The following is a 16,036-nucleotide window of genomic DNA, read 5'->3' as shown; positions in this document are numbered from 1 at the left end:
TTCATTTCAAGAAATTTGACTTGAGTGTTTAAAAAACCATTTCCACGTCTCTCCTTAATCTTACACATGAGGAATGCAGTTATAATAACTGTTTTTGATCTTGTTTGCCACTTCTAACATCTGCATCAGTTCTATGTGAGTTGCCATGAATTGATTTATCTCTTCATTGTAGATCATGTTTTCTTGCCTCTCTGTATGCCTGGTGATTTTTTAGTAGATGCCAGACATTGTGGATTTTACCTTATTTGGGCAGGGTATTTTTATTATAAACTTGAGTTTTGCTCTGGGATGTAGTTAAAGTTATTTGGAAAAGTTTGATCCTTTTGGGTCTTGGTTTTTAAAATTTGTTAGGAAGGGTTGAAGTGATGTTCAGTCCGTAGCTAATTCTCTACAACTGCGGGAAGACCCTTCAGTCTCTTCTACCCAGTGTCCTGTGAATCTTTAGGTTTCTGGCTCTGTGAACATGCTGGCTCTTCCTGGCTCTGTGTACATGCTGGGCACTGTTTCTTCTAATCCTTTTGGTTGGTTCTGTCCCTGTGCTCAGGTTGTTTCCTCCCTTACATGTGCTGAGGGAGACCCTCTACAAACCTCTGGAGTTCCCTCTCTATGCAGTTCTCACATTCTGTTCCTCTGCTGCAAAATGTAACCGCCTTGGTCTGCACTCTCAATTCTGTCTCCTCAACTCTGAGCATCTGTCTGTGCGGTGGCCTGGAAAGTCGCTCAACACAGTGAGCTGGGACAATTGTGGGACTTACCTTGTTTGTTTCTTGTCTGTCAGGGATCCCTGTCCTTGCTCTTTGATGTCTAGTGTCTTATAAGCTTTTACATTTATATTCATATTTATATTTATTCCTGTTCTCTGGTAGTTGCACGTGGAGGGGTAAATCTGGTCCCTCTCAGAAGTGGAAATCCCCATGTTTTTGTTTTTGTTTTTGTTTTTTACCCCACATACTCTCAGGCCTGTTACACTCCTCTTTCGTCTTTAAAACTCTGAGCTTTCCCACTACCTTACTTTTGCTCACAGTATTCTCTGTCTGAAGTGCCCCTCTTTCACGTCCACCTTCTTATATCTTCCTTTAGACACAGGTCATATGCCAGCTTTTCTATGGAGATTTTTCAGGTTGACATTACTTTATTCTTACTTCTGATCTCTCACAGCAGTCTGTGCCTCTATTCCGCATCTCCCTTTGCCCCGGATGTTAATCCACCCATTTGTCTGTACAATCCTTCAACAAACATTTCTGGGTATCCACTGCCGTGTGCCGAGAAGTGCTGGGGACAAACGAAGCTGACACGAAGGCCTGTTTCCTGCACTTAAGGAGCTTATAGCTTAGTTGGGTCAACAGGCAAATGATGAACTGTCATGGCATGCGGTCATGGTTCATAGAAGACATGGGAAGAAGTAATCAATTCCACCAAGCATGGGCTGAGGGGGGGATTCAGGTAAAGCCTCCCAGAAGAAATCACGTTTGTGCTGAGTCTTGAATGATTACCAGTCACCCAACAGCATAACATATTTCAGAACTCAGATCTGTACTATAGATTTCATCCCCTCCTTTTAATTTTTTTCTTCTCTCTCCTTCCTGCCTTCCGTTTATTCAGTGATTCTCAATTGAGGGTGATTTTGCCCCCCTTCCCACCTGGGGTTATTTGGCCATGTCTGCAGATGATATTTTTCGTTGTCACAATATGGGGGAGGCAGTGCTACTGGCATCTACTGAGGAGAGATCAGAGAGGCTGCTAAAGTTCCTACAATGCACAGGACAGCCCTCTCCCCAACCCCCCAACAAAGGACTATCCAGCTCAAAGTGTCAATGATGCCAAACTTGAGCAACCCAATTTTCATTCAACAAATAATGGGGTGCCTGGGTGGCTCAGTCAGGCGTCTGATTTAGCTAAGATCATGATCTCATGGTTCATGAATTCAAGCCCCGGGTCAGGCTCTGTGTTGACAGCTCGGAGCCTGGAGCCTGCTTCAGAATCTGTGACTCCCCGCTCCCCCCTCCCCCATCTCTGTCTCCTCCCCAGCTCATGCTCTGTCTCTGTCTCTCAAAAAATAAATAAACGTTAAAAAAAATTAAAAAAAACCACAAATATTTGTTGAGCACCTATTATGTCATAAGTTTTGCTCTAGATGCCCAGGGGGTTGTATCTGGGAACAATCTCTGAGGCTTACATTTTAAAAGATGAGAGGTGAGACAAGCAATGAGAAGAATATATAGCATATGAAATGATGATCTGTACTGTGAAAGAGAAATGACACAGGGAAGGGAGACAAGGAGTGTTGTGAGGTGGTTGCAATTTTTCAACAGTATGCTTGAAACAGAGGGATCAAAGTTCTGAATCCAGCTCTGAGAAGGGATTTCCCCTCCCTCTGCACTGTCCTGTCCTCTCTGCTTCAGAAAGACAATCTAACCTGACTCTAGAATGACCCACACATTGTGCCTCGGGTTTTTTACATTTTAAAAAAATGTTTATTTATTTTTGAGAGAGAGAAAGAGAGGCAGACTATGAGCAGAGGAGGGGCAGAGAGGGAGACACAGAATCCGAAGCAGGCTCCAGGCTCTGAGCTGTCAGTACGGAGCCCAACGCGGGGCTTGAACTCACAGACCGCGAGATCATGACCTGAGCTAAAGTTGGATGCTTAACCGACTGAACCACCCAGGCGCCCCTCTGCCTCAGGTTTAAATGTGAGTGAGAATAGAGAGGAGCAGAATCTTGGTGGTTTCATATTTGCCTTGCTCAAGAGTTAGACCCCTTTTTGTTATGAGACATTGTGGGTATTACATCTACACTGTCAAGCTATGATCCAACAGATCTCTTTACATCCCTCCTGCACTACTGAGGAACGGGAGAAAGAAAGGAATGACATCTATTCTCCCTCCTCTTTCTCTCTTCCAATCAGAGGCAAGAGATTGGTGTTAGATGGCAATTTTGTTATTGTTGTTGCTGTTGTTGGATAGCATTTTGATGAAAAGTAGTATAGCATTTATAAGGTTAAGCACAGTGCTGGGCTCATAGTAAGTCTATAACTCATTATTTTGGTTGACTAAGTATTGTTTAAGGTCATTATCCCTTCAGTGAAATATGTGTTTTTATATGATTTCTAGCTGCTTTACATAACTTTCTCCTTTAATGTTTCCTACAACCCTATGGATGGATACTATTGTCTCCATTGTGCAGATGAAAAATTAACTAATTTGCCCACAGACTCACAGCTACTAAGTAGGGGAGGCTGGATTTAAACCCGGGTTTGTCTAAATGCAAAGGCCATGCTTAACCATTACATTATTTTCTCAATTATGAAACTTTCATGATATCTTTGTAAGTCAAAGCATACAGAAACTTCATAAAATACTTTGGCAAGGATCAATCATAAGCTAAATATAAATGCTACTGCTTTCAGGGCACCTGAGTGGCTCAGTCCATTAAGCGTCTGATTCTTGATTTCTGCTCAGGTCATGATCTCATGATTTATGAGATAGAGCCCCATGTCAGGCTTTGTGCTGACAGCAAGGAGCCTGCTTGGGATTCTCTCTCTCCCTCTTTTTGCCTCCACCCCCCACCCCCGCTCTTTCTCTCTCAAACTAAATAAACTTAAAAAAATCCTACTGCTTTCATAAGCTAAATCTTAGACTTACTGAAGTGACAAACATAAAAAAAACCTAATGAAATTGGGAATTATGTTATTTTCTGTAGAATTCTTATAAACCAAAGTATGTGAAGATGAAGTATGGAGCCTGGTACCTGAACACCAAGTTGTGGAAAAAGCAAAGAGCAGATGAACCTTTGGTTGACCCTAAGGTCTCATGTAAAGCTCAAGATGAGAATTTTAAAAAGGAGCTGCAGGAACGGGTACGTGTATGTCCTGAGATTTGATCATCTGATTGCCATCTCATGGTGAAGTTAAAGTTCTGGGTGGAACAGAGGTTCCAGAAGGTCTTACTGCTTGCGTATTGAACTCGGCAATGAGAAAGCCAAGCCATTCTATGAGGTTACACATATACACATTGTATGTGTAGTAAGTAAGACTTGAAATCTCCTGGCTTTATGGTAGACACAATGTCTCAAAAGATGGGGCAACCATTCATCATATTCCTAGCATTCTTGGAACAATGGATTCTATGGATAAATTGGCTGTTCAAAGGGTGGGGTGACCTGGTAGGACCACCCCAGTACTCAGAGTGGATATAACGTCATGGGTTCTCTTTGAGTAAATACATGTGAAGCTGGTTTTTTTTGTCAGCAATGGGTGCCTGTTAAAGAGTTCAAAAATAGATGCAAAACTTTTGTTTTAAGGTGTCTATAAGTTCTCTTTTTAGAAATATATTCTTAAAGACTAATTCTTAAAGGCGTAAGGAATTTTGCAAAATTATTCCATTTTGATGGTGAACATGAGTAAAGATGTTTGCCACAACGGTGACAGTCAGTTCATGAAAAAGAAGTAATGTTTAAATTTTGGAAATTCAGTTATATATTACAGTAAAAGATTGTTTACCAGGCAGCTTAGACATAGGGAGGAGTCAAAACAACGGGATTGTTCTCTAATGATTTTTAGAAATCACACTTTTGTACTTCCTGAAGATTGAATTTCCCTATTAACTTTAGTTGGTGCCACTTGACTATAGCATCCCAATTCACAAGACACAGGAGTGACAGGATGTTGGGAGGGGACAGTCACTATGAGGACTTGGCTATCTTGCTGGGAACACATGACTTTGGTATGTTCTTGACAGAGTTCATTTGGAAGGTGAAATGGTTTTAAAGAACTGAATTACAATAACATAAACTTATCCATCCAATTTTCAAATTCAAATAAATGAAAGGTAAAACCAAAAAGATGTGTGAATGCCCCAAAGATGTTGGGACTGCATCAAATCTTTTCAGATTATCGTGCCCTTTGAAGTTTAAGTCAACCAAGTGAATTTACAGGTGTGATTGGCTCTAGTCAATGACTCGTGAATTGGGCAGCATCTTACCTAACAAATAGAAGGGTGCTCCAAAGAGCTGTATAAAATGGAAGGCTTTTATAGGCAGAAATGGGCTGGGTCAAGGAAATTATCAGCAAAAGAAAAGATTGTTCTGGCAAGGTCTCCTTTCTAAGGTGGAAGCACGGGGTCCTATGCAGAGTACATCACTAGTGCTGATCTGGAAATCCCAGACTAATGGGTTTAAAATTCCGCTCCTGGGGGAGGCTGAAACTGCAATTAGATTAGGTATTAAATCTTGGTGGCACTTAATGTAAGTGACTCCGTTTCCTTCTTTTTCTTTTTAAGTTTATTTATTTTGAGAAGGAGAGAGAGAGAGAGAGAGCACAAGTGAGCAGGGAGGGGAGGGGCAGGGAGAGAGGGAGAGAGAGAATCCCACGCTCTGTCAGTGCAGAGCCCAAAGCAGGGCTCAGTCTCACAAATGGTGAGATTGTGACCTGAGCCAAGATCAAGAGTGGGACGTTTGAGCCACCAAGACACCCCTCCATTTGTTTCTTTTTAACAATGCCCTTCCTTTTCATGAAACTGTCAGCCAAACTGAGAGGTGTGATCAAAATATAAGGTATTAGTGCCAATCTCAGCTAGTGCTCTGTAGTTCTCAAAGCTTTTGTGGATCCTGTTTTTTTCATGAATCTCTGTGGCATTTACAGGTCATGACTCGAGGCTCACAATTTTTTAGCCAGTCATTCTCTTTGTCCCTTTTTTGATGTTCCAGCCTTAAGGAGATCATTTGCTTGGTGATTAGCAGCTATAAACATGCATTTCGAGATTTTGAGAGACTGGAACACACCAGGGGGATTGTTATGAAAATTCTAAGCAGGCTAATTCCCACTGTTTGGAGTGCTCTTTGGAGTCATGGTTCCTGAGACCCAACTAATCGGAAAACGGAGAACGACCCAGCAGTAAGAGTCACCCTTTGAAGCCAAGTGGCTTGCTCGGTGATGTTATGTAACTGAGTTTCAGCTTCCCAAGAAGTGTTAATCCAGGTACAGCATGTGGTGTTGGCCACAGCACAGACACCTCCTGGCTCAGCTAAAAGCTAATCCTGTTATCAAGAACGACTTTGGCCAGAGAGTCTACGGATCTTTCCTGGGCAGCTCGTGTCTTAGCAATGGAATCTGCAATGTCCCCAAGAGTTAAGGAGAAGTCTCTGGTCATAGTCTGATTTGTATTTGTTCCTAAACCAGAGGTCAGTCAGGTTTTTAGTGCATATGGGAAGAGAATCACCTAGCCTGAGATAAAAAGTCATCCTAAATGCCTTACAAAGATGGATGCTGCTGCTGAGATCTCTTGGTGAGTGGGGGCAGATCTGATCTTGATAATCATGGGAATGTGGGGGTGCAAATGTATGAAGATTCACATAGGTAAATGTGTCTACTTCTGAGCAGGGGTCGACTGTAGTTTGTGGTGACATTGGGAATATAAGAGAAATTAGTCACAGGGAGGACCAGTGGGTCTCTTGTCTCTTGCATGATGACAAATCCAGTTTGACAAATCTGAAAGTTTGCCTCCCTTAGCAATGGACTGGGAGAGACAGATGATAGAATTATCTTTCCTGGGCAATGTTAGAGTAATGAAAAGAAATAGAAGAAGAAGGGGTTTCATGTTTAGTCAAATTATGAAATGTTGACTACCCAGTGTTTTGGGTAGAAGCAGTCTACTTTGGTGCCAGATACTTCTCTTCCTCATCAATGTGATTCGAAGGTCTCCAGCATCTGTACAGGACCAGAGTTCAAGTGGAGGTTTCTTTAGCTGTGAGATGTGTGTCCAGGGCTCAATGCCCTCTAGTTTTGTAGTAGTGTCAGTGGTCAGGAGTACTTGGTAAGATCCCTTCTAATGGGGCTCAAGGGTTGTCTTCCTCTGATGATGCTTCTAGAGTACCCAATCACCAGACTCTAGACTGACCAACAGGATCCCTTGAATTGGGATCAGGGAAGTCTTCTTTAATCTGTTGATGATAGGCTTAAGCATCAGACAGTAAAGACATTAGCTGGTCATACTAGCATGAGACAACAAGGGATCAGCCGAAGGTTGTATAAGACATTGGTCTGCTGGTGACCAGATCCTGAGGAGTGAGTTTATGTTTCCCAAAGGGGGTGCTGCAAACAGTCAGGAAGACCAAAGGCAATACCGTCAGCCAGGGGAGCCCAGTTATTTCAGCAAGTTTAGAAATTTTAAGTTTGGGGATCCCATTAGTTCTCCCAACCTTGCCTGATGAGTCAGGGTGATAAAGACAATGATAATTCCAAAAAGTTGGCAAGGTTTTCATTAAGCCTCACATGATATGTCAAGTCAAATGGGTACTTGGCAATGGGTACTTGATCACTGGAGATTGTGGAAGCTATCCCCCAATGGGAAACAAATTCTCTGACAGTTTCTTTGTACTGTGAGGGCATCACCCTTGCAGCAGGGGAAGGCTTCAAGGAATCTACAACACACAAGTGCAGTGACAAGAACATACTGAAACTCACATGAAGTGGCAGTTTAATGAAGTCCAGCTGCAGCTGTTCAAAGGGTCCAGAGGGAGGAGGTCTGAGGTCTTTGAAGACAAAAATAGTTTTTCTAGGATTATGGACTTGGCAGGTCAGATTGCTGCAGACTCTTTTTGCAATTTTATAGAAGTCTCTCCCCCAATGTCAATTCATAATTTGAGTTCATCTTAAATGCCCAGTGGTGGGTTTAGTAATGCAAAAACCAAAAAGTGGGGTTTGTCAGGGATCCAGGAAGAGCCAAGCAGCTGTCTTGGGTTTCCCATGGCCCCAACTGTTCATTTAATTTACAGCCCTTGCTTACCCATCTTAATTTCTGACTCCGGAGCAGACTATTGCCATGTTACAAGGACATTAGGATGGAAAAATCTGGCAATGAGGGGTTGTTTTTGTTTTTTTGGTTTTTTTTTTTTTTTGCAGAAGCAGAATGGATTTCATCCATATGTGCCACAATCTTTATAGACTTTTTTGCTGTTGCCTTTGCATGAAAGTCAGCTGGGGCATTTGCCTGACACTCAGGTTCAATCTTTCAGTATGAGCCTCAATTTTGATGACAGCAATTTCAGGAGGTGAGAGGATAGCAGTAAGAAGATCATTTACTTGTACATTTTTGACTGAGTCCCAGAGGACATAAGAAAGCCCCTTTTTCTCTGTAATATCCCTGACTCATGGATGACCCCCAAGGCATACTGGCTATCAGTATTTTAAGTTTGTCCTTCTGATAATTGGCATGCTCTGGAAAGGGCGTGGAGCTCTGCTTGTTGCATGGATTTAGCTTATGAAATATTTCCTCTTTCGAGTAGGTCATGTTCGGTAGTAACAGCACAGCCATTTTTTTCATTTCTACAGTATGACCCATCACAAAGGTTAGATCAGGAGTAAAGGAGTATCTCATCCATAAGGACATGGTATCACAAAATGGGACATTAGTACCCTGTAGTCATGGATTTGCCTCCTTCAGATAGAGGTAGTAACATAGCAGGATTAAGGGTGTTGCAAAGTTTAATAGTTTTTTTTTTTAAGTTTATTTATTTATTTTGAGAGAGAAAGAGAGTGAAAATGGGGAAGGGGAAGAGAAAAAGGGATAATCCCAAGCTCTGTGTTGATAGCACAGAGCCTGACATGGAGCTTGATCCCATGAACTGTGACATCACTGAGCCAAAATCAAGAGTTGGATGCTTAACCAACTGAGTCACCCAGGCGCCCTAAAGGTGTTGCAAAGTTTAAGACACAGATTGGTGAAAGCAGAAGGATCTCATAGGAAGTTAGTTTACTTGCAAGAAATGTTGTCAATTCTGAGTTAAGAAGACTTTGGACAGTGGGTGAAGTTTGCAAGGAAACATCATTTCCTAGGGTCAGATCTGATGAGGGTTCTACTTGCTTTGCAACTGTGACTGTAGCCTTAAGGTAGCTACATAGGCATGAGCAACTCAATCAGGTTGTGTACTGTACGAGGCAATAGATCTACATTTATTACCATGCTCTTGTGTGAGCATTCCCAGGGCTTGATTATCCCTTTCCTGCACAAATAAGGTGAAAGGTTTTGGATAGTTAGGTGGCCCCAAGGCAGGCAGTTCTTAAGGCTCTTGCTTTAGTCTCCTAAAAGTCTGTTCCTGTTTGTCTTCCCAAGGAAAGTGTTCAGGGACTGAAATTTTCGTCAGTTCCTAGAGTTGGGTAGCTAATAGAGAAAATTTAGGAGTCCATAGGCTGCAGTAACAAGCCAAGCCTAGTAATCCACAAATCTGTCACCTGGTTGACAGAAATTCCTGGATTAACTTAATTCTTTTGGGAGACAGCTGAATTCCTCCAGGGCTTAGATAATGACCCAGGTAATGAACAATGTCTAGAGATAATTATAATTTTTTCTTAGAGACTTTGTGTCTCTTTTCAGCTAACTGCTGTAGCAAATAAATGGAATCTTTTATGGATTCCTCTTTAGTAGCTGAGCATAGCAAGAGGTCTTCTATATATTGCAAAAGGGTTGATTTCCCTTGGAACTGGAGTGTGCTTAACCCTAGGTGAAGTGCTCTAGAGAGGTGAGAAAGAGCCTCAATGAACTCTTGAGGCATGATTGTCCAGGTATAGTGTTGATAGTTCCAAGTAAGGCAAATAGATACTGGCTACTGGGGTCTCCAAGGATGTTGAAAAAGGCTAAACAGAGGTCCACAGTAGTGGACCATTTTGAGTCTGGTAGAACTTGTGACGAAGGGGTGTTCAGGTTTGGAATGACTGGGAGATGGGGAATAAATGTCTTATTAATAGGTCTCAAATCCTGGAAAAAAATCAACATCCCGGTCCTTAGGTTTCTAGACTGGCAAGACTGGGTAGCTGTTGCAGGAACTGGTACAGGGAATGATTAACCCTGAGCAATTAGGTCTTCTATGGGTTTGACGCCTCAGGCTTTAATGGTTATTGAGGTGATTTAGGGAGAGGCTTAGTTATACCTAGGAATGTGTAACAGCTCAGCTGCTATTTTATGAGCTTTTTCTAGTCCCTGAGATGTTGAAGACCAAAGAGCTTGAATATCATCCATGGGGTTTTGCTGTCTTGCTGACTGCATCCATTTTTGGGCTTCACATGTTTACATGCTGATAAAGACCTGGCATCTTGGTGTCATAGGCACTGATAAGGACTCAGATTCTTCAAAAAACTTTCAGGCTTCCTCCCTAGATTTAGGAATTTCTTTAATTACAGCCATTACATGTTCAGTCGTTGACCAAGAGATAAAAGATAACTGAGAAATTCATTTGCAACCTTGGTAGTTTTATTTTATTTTAATTTTATTTATTTTTTAAAGTGTATTATTTACTTGAGAGAGAGAGAGAGAGAGAGAGAGCCAGAGAGCCAGAGAGAATGTGCAGGAGAGGGGCAGAGAGAGAGGGAGAGAAAGAATCCCAAGCAGGCTCTAAGCTGTCATTGTGGAGCCCAATGTGGGGCTCCACCTGTGAAATCATGACCTGAGCCGAGATCAAGAGTTGGTCCCTTAACTGACTGAGCCACTCAGGCCCCCCCTAGGTAGTTTTATTTTAAAAGGTAACTGGTAACTGTCCAATAGTCTCTTAAGAGTGGAAAGGATGTTCAGACATAAGATTAGTAAAACATGAGTTTTCAGGTGAAAAAGGATGGGGGAGCAGTAGGAGTTACATCAGTCCTGTGGTCTTTTGTTTTCTGTACCTCTAGTGTCTTTAATTTTTCATTGGCTTTTTGTAACCAAGTCTTTTAATGAGGCTATTTTGGAATCTTCAAACCTTGTGGAGACGTCTGCATACCAACTAAAGTAAGCATCCCATTCTGTGTGTTCAACTTGGACCCTCTTGCCCTCAAGTACTTTTTTCCCTTTTAAAAAAATGTTTATTTATTTTGAGAGAGAGAGAGAGGGAGGGAGAGCATGAATGGGGGAGGGGCAGAGGGAGAGGGAGAGAGAAAATCCCAAGCAGGCCCCATACTGTAAGTACAGAGCCTGATGCAGCAGGGCTTGATCTCAGGGTCATGAGATCATGACCTGAGCCGAAATCAAGAGTTGGACGCTTAACCAACTGACCCACCCAGGCACCCCTCTCAAGAGCATTTTCAAAATAAGTGATCTTGTCTAATTGGAATGTTCCCCATAATGGCCATTGTTACTCTAGGTTATTTTTAGTAAAATTTTGCCATTTTGCTAGATATCTGCAGTCTCTGGGACCATAGTTCTCAGACATTAAAATAGACAAGCATGTGGGGAGTTGGATCTCTGGATATAAAGGATCCCATTTCTTTTAGCTAGCAGGTCTTTGGGTTTCTTGGAGCTAAATTGATAGTCAGATTGCCTATCACAGAAGTCCTCTTAAAGTGGCAAGCACTCTAACAACCTTTAAATGCTCAACCCCACCCCACCAATCTTTTCCGCTCGGCTTCTGAGATTATTATTAGCAACTAGCCCTTATTTAATACTTAATACCTGAGGCCTCCCACTGGACCCATCCAGCCCAAGTCAGGCCCAGAGCAGCTGAAATTGGACCCAGTCCAATCCCAAATCAGACCCAGTCTGGTTTTGAAGTTGGACCCAGTCCAACTCTGACCCATAACCACTAGAGTTCCCTGTGTGGAATCTGGAGATTAGAAAAAGGATTGAACCAGCAGACCTGAAAGTATAGGGACTGTGGACTGATCCCAAACAAATGGGGAACTATAGCTGCCACCAAGCGGTTCCCAACATGGATCTGGTGATAGAACCAAGGGCGGGGCTTTCCAGTGGAAGGGAAATGTGGAAAGCCAGTTAGATCACCAGCTTGATGCAGGGAGCGGAGCTCAGAACTGAAACGAAGTGACCAATGGCCCTCAGAAGCAGCAAGAGAATGAAGTGTTCTCAGGCACCGTGCCTGTTTCTTGTTGTTCCCCAAAGCCACTGGAAGTCTCCTTTGGTCCCCCTGCTGCCACCAAACCGTCAGAGAACAAAAATTCAACCAAGTTAATTTGAAGATCTAATTGCCTTTATTCAGTGTTCCATGAATTGGGCAGCATCCCATCTAACAGACAGAAGTGTGCTCCAAGACTTGCACAAAATGGAAGGCTTCTATAGGCAGAAATAGGGCAGGATAAGGAAGTTATTAGCAAAAGAAAAGAAAGGATTGTTTTAGGCAAGGTCACCTTCCTTAGAGGGAGGGGCTGGGGTCCTTATGCAGAGTACCTCACTAGTGCTCATCAGGAAATCCCAGACTGACTGGCTTAAAATCCTACTCCTGGGAGAGGCTGAAATGGCAGTTAGGTTAGGTGTTAAATCTGGGTGGGGCTTAACAGAAGTGACTCCTTGTTGGGGCTGTTGTTCTTTTTTAACATCTAAAAATTGTGGCTATTTTTCCTGTGGGAAAAACGCTCCTATTTCTTCCTCTACTACTCTCAGTTCTGGTCACCAAATGTATCCAGTTTCCCCCCTCACCCCCAAGCAATTCTCTGATTCACCAGACATCAGCTGGGTGTCCTCCAACTTAACTCATTTCTGACACTCTACTTGGAGTTTGCATCAGACCCCACAGGTTCAGGGCTCAGTCTCACAACACTGCCCTCACAATCACAAATTGAGATTATCACCTATGCTTCTGACCATTCAGCTGGGATTCCCCCACACCTCCTCCTCAGGTTCTATCATCTGCTCGAAAACTTAGCAAAACAATTTACCAGATTATGGCTTTATTATAAAAGGATATAACTCAAGAATAGCCAGATGCACAGAGCGAGGTATATGAAAAAGGGTGCAGAGCTTCTGTGCCCTAGCCAGGCACACCACCCTCCTGAAATCTCCACATGCTCACCAGGCTGGAAGTTCTCTGAACCCTATCCTTTTGAGTTTTTATGGAGGCTTTCATAAGTAGGAATGGTTGTTTCAATCATTGGTCACCAGTGATTAATTCAGCCAGAGGTTTCAGGGTGGAGTCAAAAGTTCCAATACATGGTTGTTTCCTCTGGCAACCTGACCCCATCCTGTGGCTATTGAGGGACTTTCCAAAAATCACTTCATTAAAATAAACTCTGTTGTGACTAAAAGGGGCTAGTTGTGAAGAACAAAAAATTCTCCTTTCATCTTTGTGACTCTTATTACTTGGAAATTGCAATGGTTTTAGGAGCTCTGTGCCGGGAATGGGAAGAAGACCAGATATATTTCTTATTAAAAATCACAGTATTGTCCAATGGAGTAGTACTCAGCTATCAAAAAGAATGAAATCTTGCCATTTGCAACTACATGGATAGAACTTGAGGGTATTATGCTAAGTGAAGTCAGTCAGTCAGGGAAAGACAAATATATGACTTCACTCATATGAGGAATTTAAGATACAAAACAGGTAAACATAAGGGAAAGGAAGTAAAAATAATACAAAATCAAGAAGGGACACAAAACATCAGACACTCTTAAATACAGAGAACAAACTGAGGGTTGCTGGAGGGGTTGTGGGTGGGGGGATGGGCAAATGGGTAAAGGGCATTAGAGAAGACACTTGTTGGGATGAGCATTGGGTATTATACATAAGGGATGGATCACTGGAATCTACTTCTGAAATCATTATTGCACTATATGCTAACTAATGTGGATGTAAATTTAAAAAAAATTTTTTAAAAATCATAATAAAAAAAAGAAAAGAAAATCACAGTATTGTGCCTGGGTGGCTCAGTTGGTTAAGCATCTAACTCTTGATTTCAGCTCAGGTCACAATCTCATGGTTCGTGGGATGGAGCCCCACATCAGTCTCTGTGCTAACAGCACAGAGACTGCTTGGGATTCTCTCTCTCTCTCTCTCTCTCTGCCCCTCTGCTGCTTATCCACGTGCTCTCTCTCTCAAAATAAATAAATGAACATTAAAAAAAGATAAAAATCACAGTATTATACTTATTAATCTCAAAAAGGTTAGATTCCAGACATCTTGACTTAATAATTGTCTAATTGCTAAACTGTATTGCTTATCTTTAATACAATGGTAGAGAAAGGAGAGAAAGTGGGACATCTTTTGAAAGCCTTTATATTTGCCTATTTGAGAACATTATCCACACATACACTCTCAGATGAGGAGGAACTGATTTAAAATAAGGTACTTCATAAAGAGCTAAATGCTTTTAATTAGGACAAGAATGAAATCAGGCTTCTGACAGCTCACTTTTTTTTTTTTTTTTACATGTGATTCCTCTTTTAGGGGGAGTTACTTGCAGACCTTCATGGAACAATTGCCTTTAAGGATTTCATTCTAAGCAGGGGCTACAGGATGCCGAGTGTGAGTAAAGGGTCATTTCAGAAAGGCTTGCTGAGGGGCTCCCGGTTGTTGATGGGGCAGAGTCAGCACCCTCTCCAAAGCAAAATATGGTTGAGTCTTGAACGACATAGGCTTAAATTGTGGTCTACTTACACATGAATTTTTTTTTTTGATAAATGTAGTATGTTACTGTAAACATATTTTCTCTTCCTATGAGTTTCTTAATAACATTTTTTCTTTAGCTTACTTTAATGTAAGAAGACAGTCTATAATAAATATAATACACAAAATCTATGTTAATCAACTGTTTATGTTATCAGTAAGGCTTCTGGTCAACAGTAAGCTATTGGTAAAGTCTTTGGGGAGTCAAAGCTTATACACGAAGTTTCAGCTGAGTGGGGGGTTGGTGCCCCCAACCCCTGTAGTAATGTTCAAGGGTCATTAGTTACTTCTCATACCAGGACTCAGGTTCCTGGAAGGAAGGGCATGCTTTTCCCTAGACAAAGGCCCAGAGATAGGATTTGGCTTTTGCTTTTTTTATTCTACCTATTTGTTTTCTGCTGTCAGAGGTGCTGTCTTCCTGCCGACTCACCTGCCTGGAGTTTGGCCTTAATGGGGGCAAAGTGGAAGGGGTCTATGTGCAGGGCATGTATCTTGCAAACTCTGTTACTCAAACACTCTGATGTCACTAGGAAGTCTTTGAGTGTCTTTTACTTCCACATCTAAGGACAGAGAGCTATGGCTTGGGTCAGGACAAAATGGAGTTGAGATTCACAATAGGAATTAGCCTGTGTGGGTCAGCCTTGTGTGGAAACAGACTAGGGCAAAAGTTCACTTCCCAGGGGCCCACCAATATCTTCGTATTTTTCCCACTTTCTCTCACCCTTCATCTAGTTTCTCCTCTCTTAACTTGTAAAGCTAGCCCCAGCTGCCTCCCACTTGGAGCGGCCACCTTTGGAAGGCCAGTTGCAACATGGGTGGGGTGGGAGGTTGGCAGAGTGGACCATTTTTAGCAGGAGGGCCTCAGAGCCCAGAGTTCTGTGTCCAGACCAGCCCTGTCACCACAGCAAGAAACCAGCTAGTCATGCTGCCAAAGTCATAGCTGTTAAGTCATGTGTTTATTTTTTTTTTAATTTTTTTTTTCAACGTTTATTTATTTTTGGGACAGAGAGAGACAGAGCATGAACGGGCGAGGGGCAGAGAGAGAGGGAGACACAGAATCGGAAACAGGCTCCAGGCTCTGAGCCATCAGCCCAGAGCCCGACACGGGGCTCGAACTCACGGACCGTGAGATCGTGACCTGGCTGAAGTCGGACGCTTAACCGACTGCGCCACCCAGGCGCCCCAGTCATGTGTTTATTCAGGGCCCTCTGTGTGCACATCCCATGAGTCTTTAGGAAGCCGTGAAGCCAAGATGGTCAGAAGGTTGGGAGATGGGACACTGGATTTCTTTTTTCCCATGAATGATACAACTAACAGTAGCTTATACTTACTGGCAAATAAATATATTGACAAAACTCAGATGCAGACTGGTTTCAAAGTTAAATGTGAGGGTAAGTCTAGAGTGTGAGGAGAGAAGGGTGAAAAGACTCCATTACAGAACTGGGATGAGGGGTGCCTGGGTGGCTCAGTCGGTTAAGCATCTGACTTTGGCTCAAGTCCTGATCTCAGTCTGTGGGTTCGAGCCCCATGTTGGGCTCTGTGCTGACAGCTCAGAGCCTGGAGCCTGCTTCAGATTCTGTGTCTCCCTCTCTCTCTGCCCCTCTCACTCATGCTCTATCTCTCTCTGTCTCTCAAAAATAAATAAAAGTTAAAAAAAAAACTGGATGAAATATCTCCTTTA

The 16,036-nt window shown here is 42.5% G+C and overlaps 1 protein-coding gene across 3 annotated transcripts in view; it reads left to right on the top strand.

The window, feature by feature from the left end:
- Positions 1-16,036, top strand: part of FAM47E (family with sequence similarity 47 member E) — a 36,433-nt gene that overhangs the window by 18,774 nt on the left and 1,623 nt on the right. Inside the window, exons 6-7 of one of the 3 annotated variants that reach the window (XM_047856279.1) lie at positions 3,700-3,855; positions 14,137-14,214. In XM_047856279.1, the coding sequence (XP_047712235.1) occupies positions 3,700-3,855; positions 14,137-14,214 (234 nt within the window). Of the gene's footprint in view, positions 1-3,699; positions 3,856-14,136; positions 14,353-16,036 lie in introns of those variants that run through there. The other 2 variants (XM_047856278.1, XM_047856280.1) reach the window with 2 other exon arrangements.

This window comes from Prionailurus viverrinus, chromosome B1 (genome assembly GCF_022837055.1).
Source record: "Prionailurus viverrinus isolate Anna chromosome B1, UM_Priviv_1.0, whole genome shotgun sequence".
In the NCBI taxonomy this organism is placed as follows: domain Eukaryota; kingdom Metazoa; phylum Chordata; class Mammalia; order Carnivora; family Felidae; genus Prionailurus; species Prionailurus viverrinus.
The sequence above is the reverse complement of the archived record's forward strand: the minus strand, read 5'-3'. Positions and strand labels throughout refer to the sequence as shown.